The following is a 16588-nucleotide window of genomic DNA, read 5'->3' as shown; positions in this document are numbered from 1 at the left end:
TGAAGAGGATGAAGTATAATATTACATCAAGTTTTAATAATCATTTTCATTCAATTTTCACCAAATCAATAATAGCGTACAATCTTTACAAATAGATTCTCAGTTTTAAAGGAAATTTGTGGCGCGGCAATACCTGCAGTTTCATTATTCAAGCTTCTCAAGTCAATGTTCGTAACATATTCAAGAATGCGACCGATGTTTTAACAACCTATAGATTCAACAATTCTTTTTTAGTTTCCAGATCCACATAGAGAACGATTAATCGAATACTTACGTCGCTGAAGCTGGTCAGTGATAATTTCACAAGATTTCCGGCAGTAAGTTTTATGGATGAATTAGACATGGCCATTATCAGAACTAAACCGAGCTTCTTGTTTTCCGGTAGTCGATACCAGTCAATCATGTAAGACATTTCGCCAACCTTCTTGCACTGTTATAAAATATATTTTTGCTCTCATATTTCTATCGCCGATATAACGCATTATTTTATATAATAGTAATCCTCCTACGACCCTCAGTATCACTATAAAGCATTCAGTGACGGTTAAAAGAATATTAACCGTCGAAATTACTGTGGTCGGAAACGACCCGAAGCTCGTAGAAGGGTTAAAGGACAAATTTTCGTATGAAAATTTATTTTTAAAATTTTGTATACAACTTCTTTGCATATTATTGGCGAAAGAAATATCATGTTAGTGGAACAATTTATGCGTTAAAGTACAAATACTCGTGGAGAATCTTACTTGCTCAGCAACCAGCTCGCCTATGTAACAGAATATGAAAATATTAAAGATAAGAGATGTAAGTATTATGGTGTAAGTTACAGCGGCGGTCATATCGTTCGAGCTCCATTCCTATAATATTAAAAGATTGAACATGAATGTACCAATGTGTATAGATACATATACATTACCGGTCAAAGTATGGGATAAGGTGTCAAAATTAATGAAAGTAGAAAATAATTTCTATTCTAAAAAATTTGAATAGTTTAATTACCTCACCGTAATCAAACAGAAAAGGAATCAGTATGCATGCATTTACTTACATAAAATATTTGAAATGATAACTGTAGTTTAATTGAAGGGTTTAGGTGTCTATAAGAATTCTATAAGTGGCTGTGTCTTAAGATAGGCATACCACGATAATGTAATACCCGACAAGGCATATATCCAGTGTACATCCCAAGAATTCCGCGAGAGATATCTGAGTTAATGCCTTTTCAATCAGCGCTAGGAATCTGTAACCACAAATACTGCAATCAGCAGCAGTTTTATCGACATACCTCGCGAAGGTTGGGTCCTCTCAAAGTGGTTACCAAAATCAGAGGATTACGTTCTTTCAAAAAACAGAGAATAGCAATCTAAGAAGGCGAATGGGAGCTCGCTCTTGACTCGTCGTTGGTAGCAAAGAAGGCCAATGACGAGCCAGTGAGAGGGAACGAATGCGAACGCCCGTATGGACTTGCGATACGGTCGTACGACCCAATAAGACACAGCGGGGGATATTGTCTCTCACTGCTGGTTACCTTCGTGTGATGGAGGGGAGAGAGGTGCCATTGCAGATCTGCACAGGCAATGGAAGATCTGAATCCTTTTGCGTCTGAACGACCGAAGAAAGTGATTGTCAGACGTTACGCGTTGAATGTAACTTGAATAAATACTGTATATCCCCAGCTGCGTCATATTAGCTCGTAAACGCATGTGACAATGTCTCTTCTAATTTCTAACGATAGCGCTTGGAAAACTGCACACTTTGTTGCACTAACTACTAAGTATCGATTTGGTAAATGTGTGACGAGAACTTATAAGTGAGCAGATGTATAGGTGATATTGTCTTTCTGCCGTGTACTCTGTCCTGGCGAGAAGTTTGGAGTGCGAAATTCACCGAAGGTCTACAAAATATAGCCGCGTCGTTGTCGAGGGGTTTTTGTCCAAGAGTACTGCAAGGTAGCCATACCAATTGGTCTAGGTGGAACAAAATGACCACAATGGTGCCCGCAACTCCCCTTGCGAGAGAAAGAATAGGTTGAAAGGTATCGAGAAAATCTGTGCATATTTTAGGGTACCTGGCTCACCGTGTTTGTCCCTGACTACCCGAAAGGTCGATGGTCAACTTTGTTCTGGGCAACGTGGTAAGAAAAAAAAAACTCGATATTAAAGCTTAGATAGTTTGAACATCACTGCTTTAAGTTGATCACGTTTATAACTTCGAAGCAAACAATGCTGAAGTTAATATTAACCAAAAATGTTTACATAATTTTAGTGCATCACCAATACCAATGATGAGCAACCTTTTCTTGCAACAGACCAAAATTGAAAACCTGGCAATCTATACAAACCACTGCAACCGTAATCTTAGACACTCTAATTTATTAATTTAAGAACTGTTAATTTACTTTAGCTTTCACTTAACTTCGTTCGCTTTAACCGATTGAAGCGAATCACAAAAACAACTTCGGCGGGCCGTAAGTATAATTCACGGGCCCGAAGTTGCTCGTCACTGGCCTATACGATGATACGATATACAAGTAAAAATTATCACCAACACTCATGAAATATGGGATAAATCACACGGGAGGATGTATCTTACACACTTCAATATTCGAACGTGTTGACTCACGATGTTCGCGATCCTTACGTCCACAGATTTACTCATGTCCTCTCGACCATCTACCAAGTGTTCCATCCAACACTTCAAGACCTCCATTTGCCCGCAAGCATGAACCGCGAAAGCGGCTGCCAAGCTGCAAGCTCCAGCCGCGATTCCATGAATCAACATCCCCCCTAAAAGTTGAATCGAGAAGAGAATCTCATTGGTGGGACTGTCGCGTGTATCGGCGATTAGTCTCGAGAATGGAAACACCATTGGTACGAAGGTACGGTTTCCCTCTTCAGCGACGACTTTTCCGACATTAACAGGCACCGCGATATAATAAAACAGGAAACCGCTGTACATGAAGAATGTGCAAACTCGCACTAATCGCCTGCCGAAGTTAGCGTTCGCAATCATGATGCTCCTGTCCTCCTGGTGTTGAACGTTCTTCCAGTCCCATTCGATATGTCTGATACATTCACGAATATCGTTCGCGTGCACCATTAACGAATAATATTTTATGTAAGCCGTCATGCAGAAGATCAGTGGACCGAACAGCTTTAGTTTATTGTAAGTGTCCTTCACCTCGAGCATCACGTAAAGGCCGCATGGCACGAATAGGAAGCTTATCAGACCGTAGCAAACGACATTCATCAGCCGATTAAAAGATTTCTCGAGGCATGAAACATTGTGCGAACTTGGCCAGACTCCCATCGGTTTTAATATCCAACGATTCCACTGAATACTCAGGTCCACGTTCTCTTCGTACTCGTTCCATCTGATCGAAGATTTCTTCGGATCCTTCGTTGGCGTCTGCATTCTTTTAGCTTGGTAGCTCGTTTCATACTAAAAACTCGACGAACCATAAGGCTTGATGGGGACACAATGTTGCGCCTGCGCCAGTTTCATGATCACTATTCGAAGGGATCCACACAACAGTATGTAGCTGAAGGAAATTACTTTCTCTTTGCACAGTTCGACCCCCTCGGATCGTACTTTCCTTCTTCATGTATTATGAGTGCGAACGGGAGGACGATTGTTGTGCACCGATAAATTGATGGCTAGTGACCATCAGACGACGGATGGTATAGGAAATCAATGTTGTGGGTGTTTAGTGCTTTATCTGCCGATCTCGGAATATAGCCTGTTTTCATGTTTGATAGTCAGCGTGCAAGTTGTTTAGTTTTTACGCTAAACGGAATGAAAACGAGCACAAAATTTCCCTATTCATACGACACTTGTTGTATCACTGACGCTCTTGTCATCCATTGAAGTCACAAGAATACCAAGTTTGTGATAAGTGGTGACTGCAGGAATAATGTTTACTCTCATATCCAATCAGACAGGGAGAAAAGAATAACATATTTATGTTTAAAACCTTATTCTTATTCATTATTTACTACACAGTGTGGGGAATGTAAAATACACAGGGCGGGTGTAAAAGTCTGTAACATATTGGCGTTCCTTGGTAGACTAACATTGGCAGCAAATGTTTCGGTAATCTGTTACATTAACGCTAGCAACATATTCAGAAAGCCGACCGCCGTCTTAACAACCTATCCATTGGTGAAATTCTTATTAAATTTTTGAATTACATAAACAATTTTTATATAATTGTAGATCATTGCCACGATACTTACGTCACCGAACGTGCTGAGTGACAGTTGAACCATATTTCCTGCCGTAAGTTTCGTCGATGAATTGGACATCGCGATTATAAGAACTATACAACGTTGCTTTTTCCCTTGCAGTCGATACCAATCAACCATGTATGCCATTTCACCAACTTTGTTGCACTAACACAAAAATCTTTTATGTTTCACCCTCCAAGCAACCGTATTTGCTATGACTAGGGCAGACCGAGATTGAAAGTAACAGGGGTAAGTTGTAACAGGGATTATATCTTTCCAAAGAAAAAGGACAGAGCTATGACGCTAACGCAGGATAAATGCTGGCCTCGTACTGTTGCGTTGCCGTCGTGACAATTTTGAATCGTGCCCCTCATTTCACAGGTATTTTCTATGAGGTAACTTGGCGACATGCGAGTAAATATTTCTGCACATTAATTTTTTTTTTCTTAAGCGTCAATCGGTGAATATACAATATATGCCTCCGTTTTATTATATTTTAAACGTTTTTCATATGAACGCTTGACTTTAAAATGTATCGTGTTTTGGGGTTAGACGTAATACGCCGTCGGGGCAAACTGTAATTGTTGCAACTTGCCCCAACACGAAGTATTTTATAAATCACTAATAAATAACTATATACATTTTTTTATTTTATTTGAACCATAATAAGGAATTACCAAATGAGAATATCTCGCGGGTTTTTTAGATTTATAGAAAACAGCCGCCAAAATAGTAATAGATGAAGATAAATCAGTTCGCTCAGTTGTAAAAACATTCGAATTATGTCACGTTACTTTTAGCAGATTTACAAAGAAACAGAACAAGGTCAGGAGGCATATATCGGTTACAAGAAAAATAGATTGGTTTTTAATGAGAACCAAGGAGGCAGACTATAAGTTTTTTCATTACATGACACTTACTTGTTCAGCGATTAGCTCTCCTATGTAACAGAATATGAATATGTTGAAACCGAGCGATATCAGTAACGTGAGGTAAGTTATAGCACTTGTCAAATCATTCGAATGCCACTCCTGCAAATATGAAAAACAATACATGTCTACATTGTTGAATAAAAATCGTGTCTAAGATATCTGGTGTCAAACATGCATACCGTGATAAAATAATATCCTAGAAGACATAAGTTTAAGGTACATCCTACGAATTCTACGAACGATATATTTTGCAATGCTTCTTCGGTCACGATCAGGAACCTATAATACAAAATGTTGAAATTAGAAAGTCTTTTATTTTTTACTTTCTTTCGTTATATTCCATCACTATTCTAGAGAAACAGAAAATTGTACAAGTCACTGTACCATATACAAGGTACATTTACAATTAACTGATTATAACTAGATTGTATACGAAAGGATTATATACCCGTATATATCAATAAATAGACCTTCATCTATCCTCTACGCGTTCATTCACAAAACAACTCACATCAAATTATTTCTCCCCGAAACCATACAAAACTGATTTCAAACATTTTTCGGTATCATCAACGGTTTCGAAAACATTCGAGGAAGATCGATTTTAAAGACTTATCTTATATACAGGGTATTTTGTAACTGGTGGTACAATCAATTCTATGTGAAAAAATGAGTAGATAATATAATGTAAACATTTTTCATTTGAGACGATGTTATCGAGAAAGTCGACTTTGAAAATTAATCTGAAACGCGTGGTATTCGTCATGGTAATACACAAGTAGAGACGGAATGGTATCCAGCAGATTTTCAAAGGCTATTTTCTCGAAAACAAAGTCTCGAATGAAACATTTTTATTCCATATTTTTAACCTATTTTTTCACGTAGACTCATCCCCTACCCGCTTACTACCAGTTACTTATATGTACGTATAAAAATAGCATAAGAAATTCACAATATTTTGATCAAGAGAATTCTGTTTCAGACAGTTTGAAAAAACTAGTACGCCATTGTAAAAAATAATGCGTTTCCTGGGTCATTCTTTCAAATGAACAATAAAAAATCTCTCCTAAATTCTCATTTTCGATTCAAATTATAGTATCACCCGATACATGTAAGATAACGAATAATTACAGTTTTTTCAATTGACTGATTTTAAAACACTAAGTTTTCAAAAACAAAAAAACCATGTCTAGCCAAACTAACGACAATTCACAGATCTACCAGAAGATGTTTCTTACACACTTCAATATTCGAACGTGCTGACTCACGATGTTTGCGATCCTGACGTCCACGGATCTACTCATGTCCTCCCGAGCATTTATCAAGTGTCCCATCCAGCACATCAACACTTTCATCTGTCCACAAACATGCACCGCGAGAACAGCGGCCAAACTGCAAGCAGCTGCGGATATCCCGTGAATCACGATGCCCCCGAAAAATTGGATCGAAAAGAAGATCTCGTTTCCTGGACTATTACGGCTGTCGGCCATCAGGCTCGAAATGGGAAACACCATTGGAATAAAGGTTAGATTCTGATTTTCAGCCGTGACTTTCCCACGGCTCATAGGCAACGCGATGTAATAAAGCACGAAACCGCTGTACATGAAGAATATACAAATTTTCACTAATCGTCCACCGTGGATCGCGTTCTCCATCATGATATCTCGGTCCTGTCGGTGTTCGATGTTCCTCCAGTCCCATTCGATGCGTTTGATGCATTCGCGAATATCATTCGCGTGGGCCAATAACGAGTAATATTTCATGTACGCCATCACGCAGAAGCTCAACGGACCGAACAGCCTGAGCTTGTTTTGCGTGTCCTCCACTTCTAGCGTAACGAACAGACCGCAAGGTACGAAAAGGAAACTTATCAGGAAATAACAAACAATGTTTATCAGCCATTGCATGTGTTTCTTTTGTCTCGACATGTCGGACGAATACGGCCAGGCGCCGAACAGTTTCAACATCCAACGACTCCATTGAAGGCTTAAATTCGAATTTTTCACTTGGGTTTCTGGCCCTCGCATCGTTTAAGTTGGGAAGTCCGCTTAGAAGTAATAGCTGATAGACTGATGACTGTTCTGAGAACAACAGTGTTGCGCTTGCGCAAATTTGTTGAGTCTATTCGATGGAAAACATCGAAGGGTGAGGAATGATTGTAAGGTTTCAACCCTTCTTTGGTTCCCCGTCTATGCATTATAAGTAGCGATTCGGGGATGATTGTTGAACATCGATTAATGGATTTCTTCGATGCCAGAGAACTGGAAATGCTGGTGGATTTGCAGTTTTGCAGCTGTTCACGGGTGTAATGGGTGATGTTGGTTTTCTTGCAAATTCATCGTTTTGAAGGTACTAGCGATTAAATATGATCTGAATGAAATGTTTGAAGTTAATTGGTTATGGGTATCAATGTATTCTTTATTTTTGATAGTAATATACAGGGTAGTCTTTCCATGCTCAAAATCTCATTCTTATTCAATATTCATGACATCGGTGAAAGTATGTAACGATGCAAAATTATTGAAATTATCATGTTAACGCTAGCAGTATATTCAAAAATCCGACCGCCGTCTTCACAACCTATCCATTGGTGAGATTCTTGTTAAATATTTTCAATTATATGACAAATAGTCGGTGATATTTATCAGCGATACTTACGTCACCGAACGTCCTGAGCGACAGTGCGACCATATTTCCGGCTGTGAGTTTCGTCGAGGAATTAGACATTATGATTAGCAGAGTTAAAAATCGCCTTTTCTTCCCTCGTAGTTTGTACCAATCAATCATGTACGCCATTTCGCCGATCTGGTTGCACTGTTAGGAGGAACATTTCTATTTTATTCAGCTTAATCTCCCGCCACAAAACCTTACTTATTGTTAAATTGCAATGATTATTTTGTAATTGATTCGAGGGGTTGAAATATAGTCTTGTCGATGTGTTTCAACTGTTAGCGACCATATAGAGAAATTTATCAGTTGTTTCATAAAATATGTAGTTCAAGAGTGAATTTGAAAGAAGTTTGTAAAATTATCCGCCATATTTAACATTTCCGTTGTCGATGAAGATATCACATTTACTGGATAAATTTCGTCTAATAATTTTTCATCGTAAAAAAAAGGAAGTATGCTATTCAACTGCTAATTCTCTGTGAAATACAATGAAAGACAAAAGTTTCATTCGATGCAAAGAGATTTCTATTTCATTCTTAATTCGGTAAGATACTTTGGAGAAGAAAGAAATTCCTATTTTTGCTCTTGGCTTTATGAATCACGGAATAAAATGTTATTGTGCATAAAAGTCCGCAGTCTAGTTATCACATAATTTTAAACAGGACATTTGTAACAAAAAGTAACGTAATAGGTTTCGATAATAATCAAGGACAGGATTATACATACAGAAGCCTATGTTAGTACAAAATCTTTTCATCCGATTCGTCAATGAAGTTACATATCTCTAAATTTATAAAATAAATTATACATAATTGTATAGACTTTGCACCCTTACTTGTTCAGCGACGAGCTCTCCTATGTAACTACAATGCGCGTTCGCATTGTGAATCTTGTTCAATACATTTAAACCTTTAGTTCAATTTCTACCGTACATGCATATCACGAAAAAGTAATACCCCAGAAGACATAAATTAATGCTAGATCCTACGAATTCTACAAATGATATTTGTTGCAGCGTCTTCTCTGTGGTGAACAGGAATCTGCAATAGCAAAATGTTGTAATCGGAGATTTGAAATCCCTCTTTCTTCTGAATTTATGGATACGTAATACTTCTCACCATACATTTGTGCACGAAGGTAAAACTAGGAAATATGCTCCGGTTGACAAAACGTCTGACTATTGTTTTACGCAAACAAGTAAGGATGCACCGCAGCAAATGATACGTTTGAATCTGCCTCAGTCGTTTGAAAGTACTGTTAACTTATAAGTATTATTATCACGTTTTCTTAAAAACATATACAAAAATTCTGATTGTCGATAACACAATAGTGAGGTGTTTTGTCAACCGGGGAGTTACACTTAATCGCGTCAGTGGAAAAAGAGAAAATTTTTAGAAGTACTTGGACCAAGTACAGAATTTTTTAAAATGTAGAGTTGATGGTAACGATACGATAAAGTAGTAAATTCAACGTAGCTAAAAACAGAGACACACCAGAGGAGTGGTACTTAATCTAGAACTAGTTTAGTACTGTATGTACGAAGAATCTTTCTTCTACAGTAATTTTCTTGTTACATCAATGCTGAAATTTTTTTGATGTATTGAAGACATTTCTACTAAGAGCTTCCATTTACGACCTAAATTTACTACCTCACTAAATCGTTACCATCGACTATACAAGAACATTACAATATTCTACTGAATAGTTCCCTTTTGGATATTCTGGAAAACTATTATATCACTACTTTTCTTTCTAACGTACAATACGTCAGAATAAAATACAAACGATAGAACCCCTTCCCAATCGAATACCTCTTCATAAGTAGTTTCGAATATCTTTATTTCATTAGCGATCTCTTTAGAATTTCCTTCTTGATAGTTTCTGTCCACAGCACACCTCTTCAAAGCTTTCTCAGTCTCTCAGCCAACTCATATTTGTCAGTTTTTACCGAAACAAGGATTTCTTATACGATGGAATAGTGCATGAACCAAAGTTACGTCTAATGTTCATAGTCATTACGAGTAATCCGAATTATTGACATTTCATGGAAATATCAGATAAAAGATCAATTTTACGTACTTCAATATTCGAACATGTTGCCTCACGATGTTCACGATTCTGACGTCCACCGATCTACTCATGTCCTCCCGACCATCTATCAAATGTTCCATCCAGCATATTAAGACTTTCATCTGTCCGCAGGCATGCACCGCAAGAGCAGCCGCCAAGCTACAAGCGGCCGCCGTGATCCCGTGGATCACGATGCCCCCGAAAAATTGAATCAAAAAGAAGATTTCGTTTCCTGGACTGAGGCGGCTGTCGACTATCAATCTCGAGATGGGAAACACCATTGGAATAAAGGTCAGATTCCGATCCTCGACCGTGACTTTCCCATTGCTGATAGGCAATGCGATGTAATAAAACACGAAACCGCTGTACATGAAGAAGATATAAATTTTCACCAATCTGCTACCGATGATCGCGTTCTCCACCATGATGTTTCTGTCCTCGGAATAATTGACCATCTTCCAGTCCCATTCGATGTGTTTGATACACTCGCGAATACTCTTTTTGTGGACCATTAACGAGTAGTATTTCACATACGCCATCGCGCAGAAATTCAACGGGCCGAACAGCTTGAGCTTGTAGTAGACGTTTTTTACTTCTAGTATTACGAACAGACCGCAGGGTACGAAAAGGAAACTTATCAGAAAATAACAAATAACGTTTATCAGGCGGCAAATGTATTTCTTTTGTTTCGAAGTGTTCGGTGAATGCGGCCAGACACCGAACGGTATCAAAATCCAACGCGTCCACTGAAGACTCAGGTACGAAGCTTTTGTTTCTTCTTCGCGCATCATTAAACCGGGAATGTTTGCTTGGTACTAACAGGTGATCTCTACTGGTGACGGTTCTGTGAAAGATAGTGTTTCCCGTTTGCGCATGACCCTTGATTTCTCTCGAAGAAAAATGTAGAAGGGTGACGAATGATGGCAAGGGTTCAACCCTTCCTTGCTACCCTGTCTATGCATTATAAGTGCACACTCGAAGATGATTGTTGAGCATCGATAAATTGCTTTCTTCGATATCTGGAAACTGTAAATACTAGTGTACTGCGTTCGTAGGTCGATTGAAACCAGTACTTGGATGTTTGCAGCAGTGAGTGCAGTTGTCTAGTGTACACACATTTACTATTATAGAAATACCTGGGATTGAACGTGGTTGAATTGTAATGAATCAAATTTATTACAACTATCAATGTGAGTTTTGTAGCAGACCCTTACTGTTTCTTGCACTTTTGCCTAGCAGGGCATAACATCTTCATGGGAAAGGTTTAGGGTAGGTTGAAATTACGTCGCCTTCTTCCCAAGTGCTTGAAGGAGAACTTCCTCATTTTCGGGACAGTCTCGGGAAAAATAGACATACGTTTTCTCGAGTAACTGTGGGAAGACGGTGGAAACTGGCAGAAGATCGTCAACCGTCGAACCCCTAGGAATCCTTGGAAAGTCATATCGTAGGCCCCAGAAGACACTCAGGATCTGATGGGATTTTTCACTAGGTTTCGAGACATCCTGAGATCATTTGCAGTCCTATGAAGAGCTTTCACAATCCTTCAAAGGGTTTTTAAGGAGTTCAGATTTTCCAAGGGTGTCGATACTCTTTGAAAATTTAACAAAAGTCCTTAGAGACTTCAAATCTTTCGGCTAGCTAGTCGAAACGGGTTTCGTGGTCTCGATCCAATTGACATTATCTTTACTATTTATATTTTTTATTGTATTTAAAATACTACAGGAATGGCAGTATAATGGAGCAATCAAAATTTTTCCGTACAAAAAAAAAATTTAAATTTATACTAACCTCGGGACAGTCAGTGTTCATATGCGAGTGGTGGGTACAGACTCCTCTCGATTATCGTCCCAAACTCAGGTCCGCGCTGGGACAATAATTTTATAAGGAGAAATGTTTTAAACTTTCGTAAATTTGTTTTTTGCCCGAAGCCCAAGCCTTGGCAACAAAAGCGGAGAGACAACAAAGTATGTGCTTGACGGGTTCCAGCCCCCCCCCAAAGTGGTGGGGATGACGCCTGGACAATAATCGTGTAGAACAAACCAGACGATAATCCAGAGGAGTGTGTACCTGGGTCTACTCCCTCCTCAGCAACTAAATATCACACATTCCACCCTTCCATCTTATAGTGTTCACATCGATGCCTCGACATTGCGTGCGCTGAGGAAAGAAAATAGGTTGCAACATCTAACAACATTTTACGATGAAGTAAAAATTGCAGAACTACCGTCATCTATATTCTGAGGACTTTGCAAATGAAAATTTTTTAGATACCTACTATTTCATTTCATTATACACATGATTGTTATTTAAATGGAATTGTGTTCAGTGTAAACTGAAGACTCGTCGGCCATTTTGTTGGCCGCAAGTGTCGTCGGGTAATTAAACATGGCGGTCATGAAATCTTTAGCGGGAGACAGTGCCAATCTATAGTGATGAACGTACTGACGTGATTATCATAAAGATTTGTTTATATTTAAATGCAATTGCAAATATTGTCCTCTGAAAGAAGAGAAGGAGTTATTAAATTCATTCCGAGAAAATAGATACAAAACATTACGTACCTCTAATTTCGTTTGAAAAATCTTGAAGCACTGTACAATTTCTGTGGAATCCTATTATCACGACAAACTTTATTACAGCCGCAACCTGGCGCCTGTTTCTGACTGTCTGGAAAGTTTGCGCGCATCGGGAACGAGTTGTGAGGTGAACGCTGCCTATAATCAATTAAAGTACGCGAAGGAACGGATTGCGCATGTGAGTGCATACGTCTTTCTGAGCTCGAGTTACACGGACCAGAGGGAAATATACGTCGTAAAATATTCCTGGGAAAAATGAAAAACGTACGATTAAGTCATTTTTATTAAATTTATTTCTGAAGCAGAAGCTCACCTCTGTTTTAGTATTGCCAGTAACTAGTGTTATGAATGAATAAATACTATTATTTCTCTAATTCATATGAGTTATTCGGTTTATCTTTGGCAATTCAACGCTGTTTTTATAATTCTTTCTATATTATTATTCCAAATCAAAATTTCTTCTAATAATATTGTAAGATCGATTTGCGATTGTCTTCGACTATAATCATTACACTGCGAATTTTATTCATTTATAGAATGCCTGATTGTCTGAAATTCAGTAGATCAAACAGTTCAATGAACTTTAGTACGATTTTTATTTTATGTAGGCTCTAATAGAACCTTCAATGTAATAAAGAAATTTCTTTTTGTTTCCAGTATCCGGAAATAAATCTTTCAATATTAATATTTGTAATGTTTCAATATTAATAATAATCATCAACTGTCATCACGCAAATGCAAATATTTAAATGCACTCGTTTGAAAATTAAAGTAATGGTGAAAAAAAAAAACATAATAACATTCACAGAATGAACTATAGACTTGACCAAATGGTTTCCATTTTCTTTATACGAATAAAAGAACTCATACATTTACATTAAATATGGTTCTCTTACGAATATTCTTCATCCTGTCATCGTTTGGAGGAAGTTCAGATAGGCCGCGGAGGTTTTGAAAACCTGCAGCGTTACATTTATGTTTATTTTGCTTTAAATTTTAAAGGAATCAAATGTTGATTTCTCGATACTCACGTCACAGAACCCTCGAAGCGACAGATCGAAAAATTTGGCGGCGGTGAAGCACGTCGGTCGGGTGGCTCGAAGTATGATCATTCTTAAATTCTTGTTCACTTCTTCGGAATGGTCGTACCACGGAAGAAAGTACGACATTACTCCAACCCTCTCACTCTTTATGGAAAGAGAGTAATATTAAAAATTGCGATAGTGTATATTCTAATGTGGTTTGGTTAAGGAAATACACCTCTTGTTTGAGATAATTTCCGATGTACGATAATATGTACACATTCAGGAACATCCAGGTCATCAGAAGGAAATACGTCACCATACTCAGAATGTTCTTATCTTCCCATTCCTTGAAAATTTTTTAATGAAATGTATTTCTTTCTTATTTCTTACTAGTTTTGATATTTCAGGGTTTCTTTGGTACCATAATGACTCCGTATTCGAGGAAACATATGATGAGTGTGCAGCCGACCATTTCCGAGAGGAATATCCCGTTCAGATTTCTCTCGATCATATCTGCAAATCTATGATCCAAGATTGCATTTCAAGACATCATAATAATCTATACTTATTGGTAAAGATGACAAAATGTGTATGACGGTTGCCTATTATTTTTCAATTATCCGTTTCGTTTCCATTATAGCTATATGGCTACGCATTCTAAATTACCAAATAAAATATCTGTATCGTGTATTTTTTCATATGTGTGAGTATGTTAGAAGCTAATCGGTAAAGTAAGACATTACTGTCCTTTGTTTCTTTCATTTGCTGGAATTCGAGTGTTGAGCATTGTTAGAAATGCAATAAAAATTATAAAACTCCAATTTCTTTCAAAGTTCTCGAGAGAGTTTATTGATCAAAAGAAAAGAAATGAATTTTATGTATAATAACTTTATACAAAAACTAAAAAGTTGTGAACAATTAAAAAAAAAGTAAAAAAGCTGTCAAAGAGTAAAAAAGTTGGCAGATTGCAACGAATGAAAAATGGCATTGAACGCTTTCAAAATGTTTAAATTTTCTTATGAATCATTTATATGTCATGTAATATACACAAAGTTAAATAATCTAGGAATGAAAGGATTAAGGAAGCTTTCAGTGATGAACCGTAACGTTTAAGGTATTCATATAACATATCATTCTTACTCGATTGCTCTCAGATGATATTGAACAACGTTCCTGAGGCTGGCCTTCATTTCATCTCTCCGCTGATCCAACATCAGTGTCTCTAGTTGTCTATTAACGACCTCGAACATCCCGCAAGAATGCATCGTCATACTAGCGATCAGGCTGTTAGTCCCACAGTTAGTGAACAATATAATAGTGCTGATCACTATCTGAGAGGCGAATGTGATCTCGTAAAACGGGGAATTCTCGATCACGAAGAATACATAGTTGCTCAGGTAAGGTAGCGGTATCTGGGTCGTATTATCCGCCCTGACGATCTTCTCGGATAACAGAGGCAGAATGATATGATAGGGCAAAGCGCCCCCAAAACAGAGACTCAAATAGATGGTCGTGAAGAATCGTGCGATCTTGGCGGAGTTCTTCATCACCAGTCGATTCTCCTCGCATTCGACCGTCTTGTATTGTATCTGCATCTTCACCAGGCAAGACCTGATCCTCTGCTTTTTGAAGATCATCGTCCAGTACTTGATGATCCCCAAAAGACTGAACACTTGCGCGGCGATCACCTTCATGTACCGTGTCAGGTCCTCACAGTCGTGAAAAGTGTAGATCACGTGAGGTATCAATAAGAAAGACATCAAGCCGAAGATCACTCCGACCTGGATCATCGACTTGACGTCAGCTGTGATCGAACTGCTCCTGTCCAGCGGCCAGATACCGACTGGTGTCAGTAATATCCTAGCGGCACGGATCGTGAACACGAAATCTGACTTGTGACGGAAGTTCTGATAGGTATTTGGATTCTTAGTGTCGGTCATCTTCCTAACCGATCCTCGAAAGGTCACTTCGACGACTGAGAACAGTGCGCGACATTATCGAGACGCCCGTTTACGCTTGCGTGGAACACTCCGTGGGACAATTTTCTCGCGAACAATTCGTTGCAATCTTCAGAAGCTCGGGGGGCACGGTAAAAATGGGAAAATTTCAGCTAATACCTGTATGTCTATATTGAAGTAAAACTACAATTGCCGACGAACGGATTTACTATGAATAAACCGTGAGCTGAACCATCGAGGACGGTCAATGGAATATTGGTTATTTTCTGTAATGCGTCTGTGATTGTGAAATTATTGTTTTCTTATTTTCTACAATCTGGCTGTGATGACGAGAATAGCCATGAAGTTGTTCATCGTGTTGTGTTGTGTATTGCACGGGAATAATGGGGAAAATTGTGCGATCACTTCAGTTTCTTGAATTTGTTCCAGCAGGCATAAATTATAGTGCAGTTTTAGTGCAGTGATGCCTTACAAGTTGAAATTCTACGTTGGCACTCATATGGTGATCTATGTATTGCTCTGAGTTGTTCGTACCTCATTTGTGCGTACGATAATTCAGAGAACACAGTCTGCACTAATGTCTTCGTTAAGACAAGATAGTACCCGCTATCAGTGCATATTATTATTATTATTATTGCCTTGATTCTGCACAAAATACTGGATACTTATAGAACCGTAAAAGTAAGATATGTGTAAGTATGTGAATAAATACCGAAATATAATACTGTTATATAATAAAGTCGGTTTAGATTTGATAGCTGTTATTGTATTTGTCTGTACAGTAGTAAACAGCAGTAGTAAAAAGTTTAATCTTCAACACGGGTTTTCTTAAATTTTATCTGACTATCAGACCCATTGAATTGCTTAAGTGACACTGTGGCTTTATCTCCAATCTTGATCTCTAGTTACTGTATACCTGAAACGTATCTACGTCTACATATATTATGTGTTTGTTTTAATGATTATATAATTCTTTAAATATGTTACGAAGAAGAAGAAGTAACATATCCTCCACTGATCAATTCCAATTATACATATATTATACAAGGTGTCACATAACTGGTGGTACAACCGGGTAAGGGGTGATTCTATGTGAAAGAATAAGTCGAAAATATAGAATCAAGTTTTCTCATT

General features: G+C 38.0%; 3 protein-coding genes across 3 annotated transcripts; all 3 read right to left on the bottom strand.

Annotated features, from left to right (window-relative positions):
* Positions 1-157: 157 nt before the first annotated feature.
* Positions 158-7182, bottom strand: LOC107187489. The gene is made up of 9 exons (XM_015575606.1): positions 6398-7182; positions 5335-5434; positions 5144-5254; positions 4233-4388; positions 2594-3438; positions 1138-1237; positions 744-854; positions 275-430; positions 158-208 (listed from the first exon to the last, which is right to left on the bottom strand). Exons 1-9 carry the CDS (start codon positions 7180-7182, stop codon positions 158-160), a joined length of 2415 nt encoding a protein of 804 aa, XP_015431092.1.
* Positions 7183-7684: 502 nt separating this feature from the next.
* On the bottom strand, positions 7685-10683 carry LOC107187479. The gene is given in 4 exon segments (XM_015575595.1): positions 7685-7735; positions 7814-7969; positions 8661-8865; positions 9905-10683. Coding segments are annotated over 4 exon segments (1191 nt in total).
* A 2693-nt stretch (positions 10684-13376) lies between these two features.
* Positions 13377-15436, bottom strand: LOC107187473 (odorant receptor 85c-like). The gene is made up of 5 exons (XM_015575583.1): positions 14637-15436; positions 13918-14017; positions 13732-13842; positions 13503-13658; positions 13377-13430 (listed from the first exon to the last, which is right to left on the bottom strand). The coding sequence occupies exons 1-5, from the start codon at positions 15434-15436 to the stop codon at positions 13377-13379; spliced, it is 1221 nt and encodes a 406-aa protein (XP_015431069.1).
* Between the last annotated feature and the right edge of the window lie 1152 nt (positions 15437-16588).

The sequence above is a fragment of the Dufourea novaeangliae genome, unplaced genomic scaffold, assembly GCF_001272555.1.
Source record: "Dufourea novaeangliae isolate 0120121106 unplaced genomic scaffold, ASM127255v1 scaffold16, whole genome shotgun sequence".
NCBI lineage: Eukaryota > Metazoa > Arthropoda > Insecta > Hymenoptera > Halictidae > Dufourea > Dufourea novaeangliae.
This window is presented reverse-complemented; position numbering and strand designations above follow the sequence as displayed.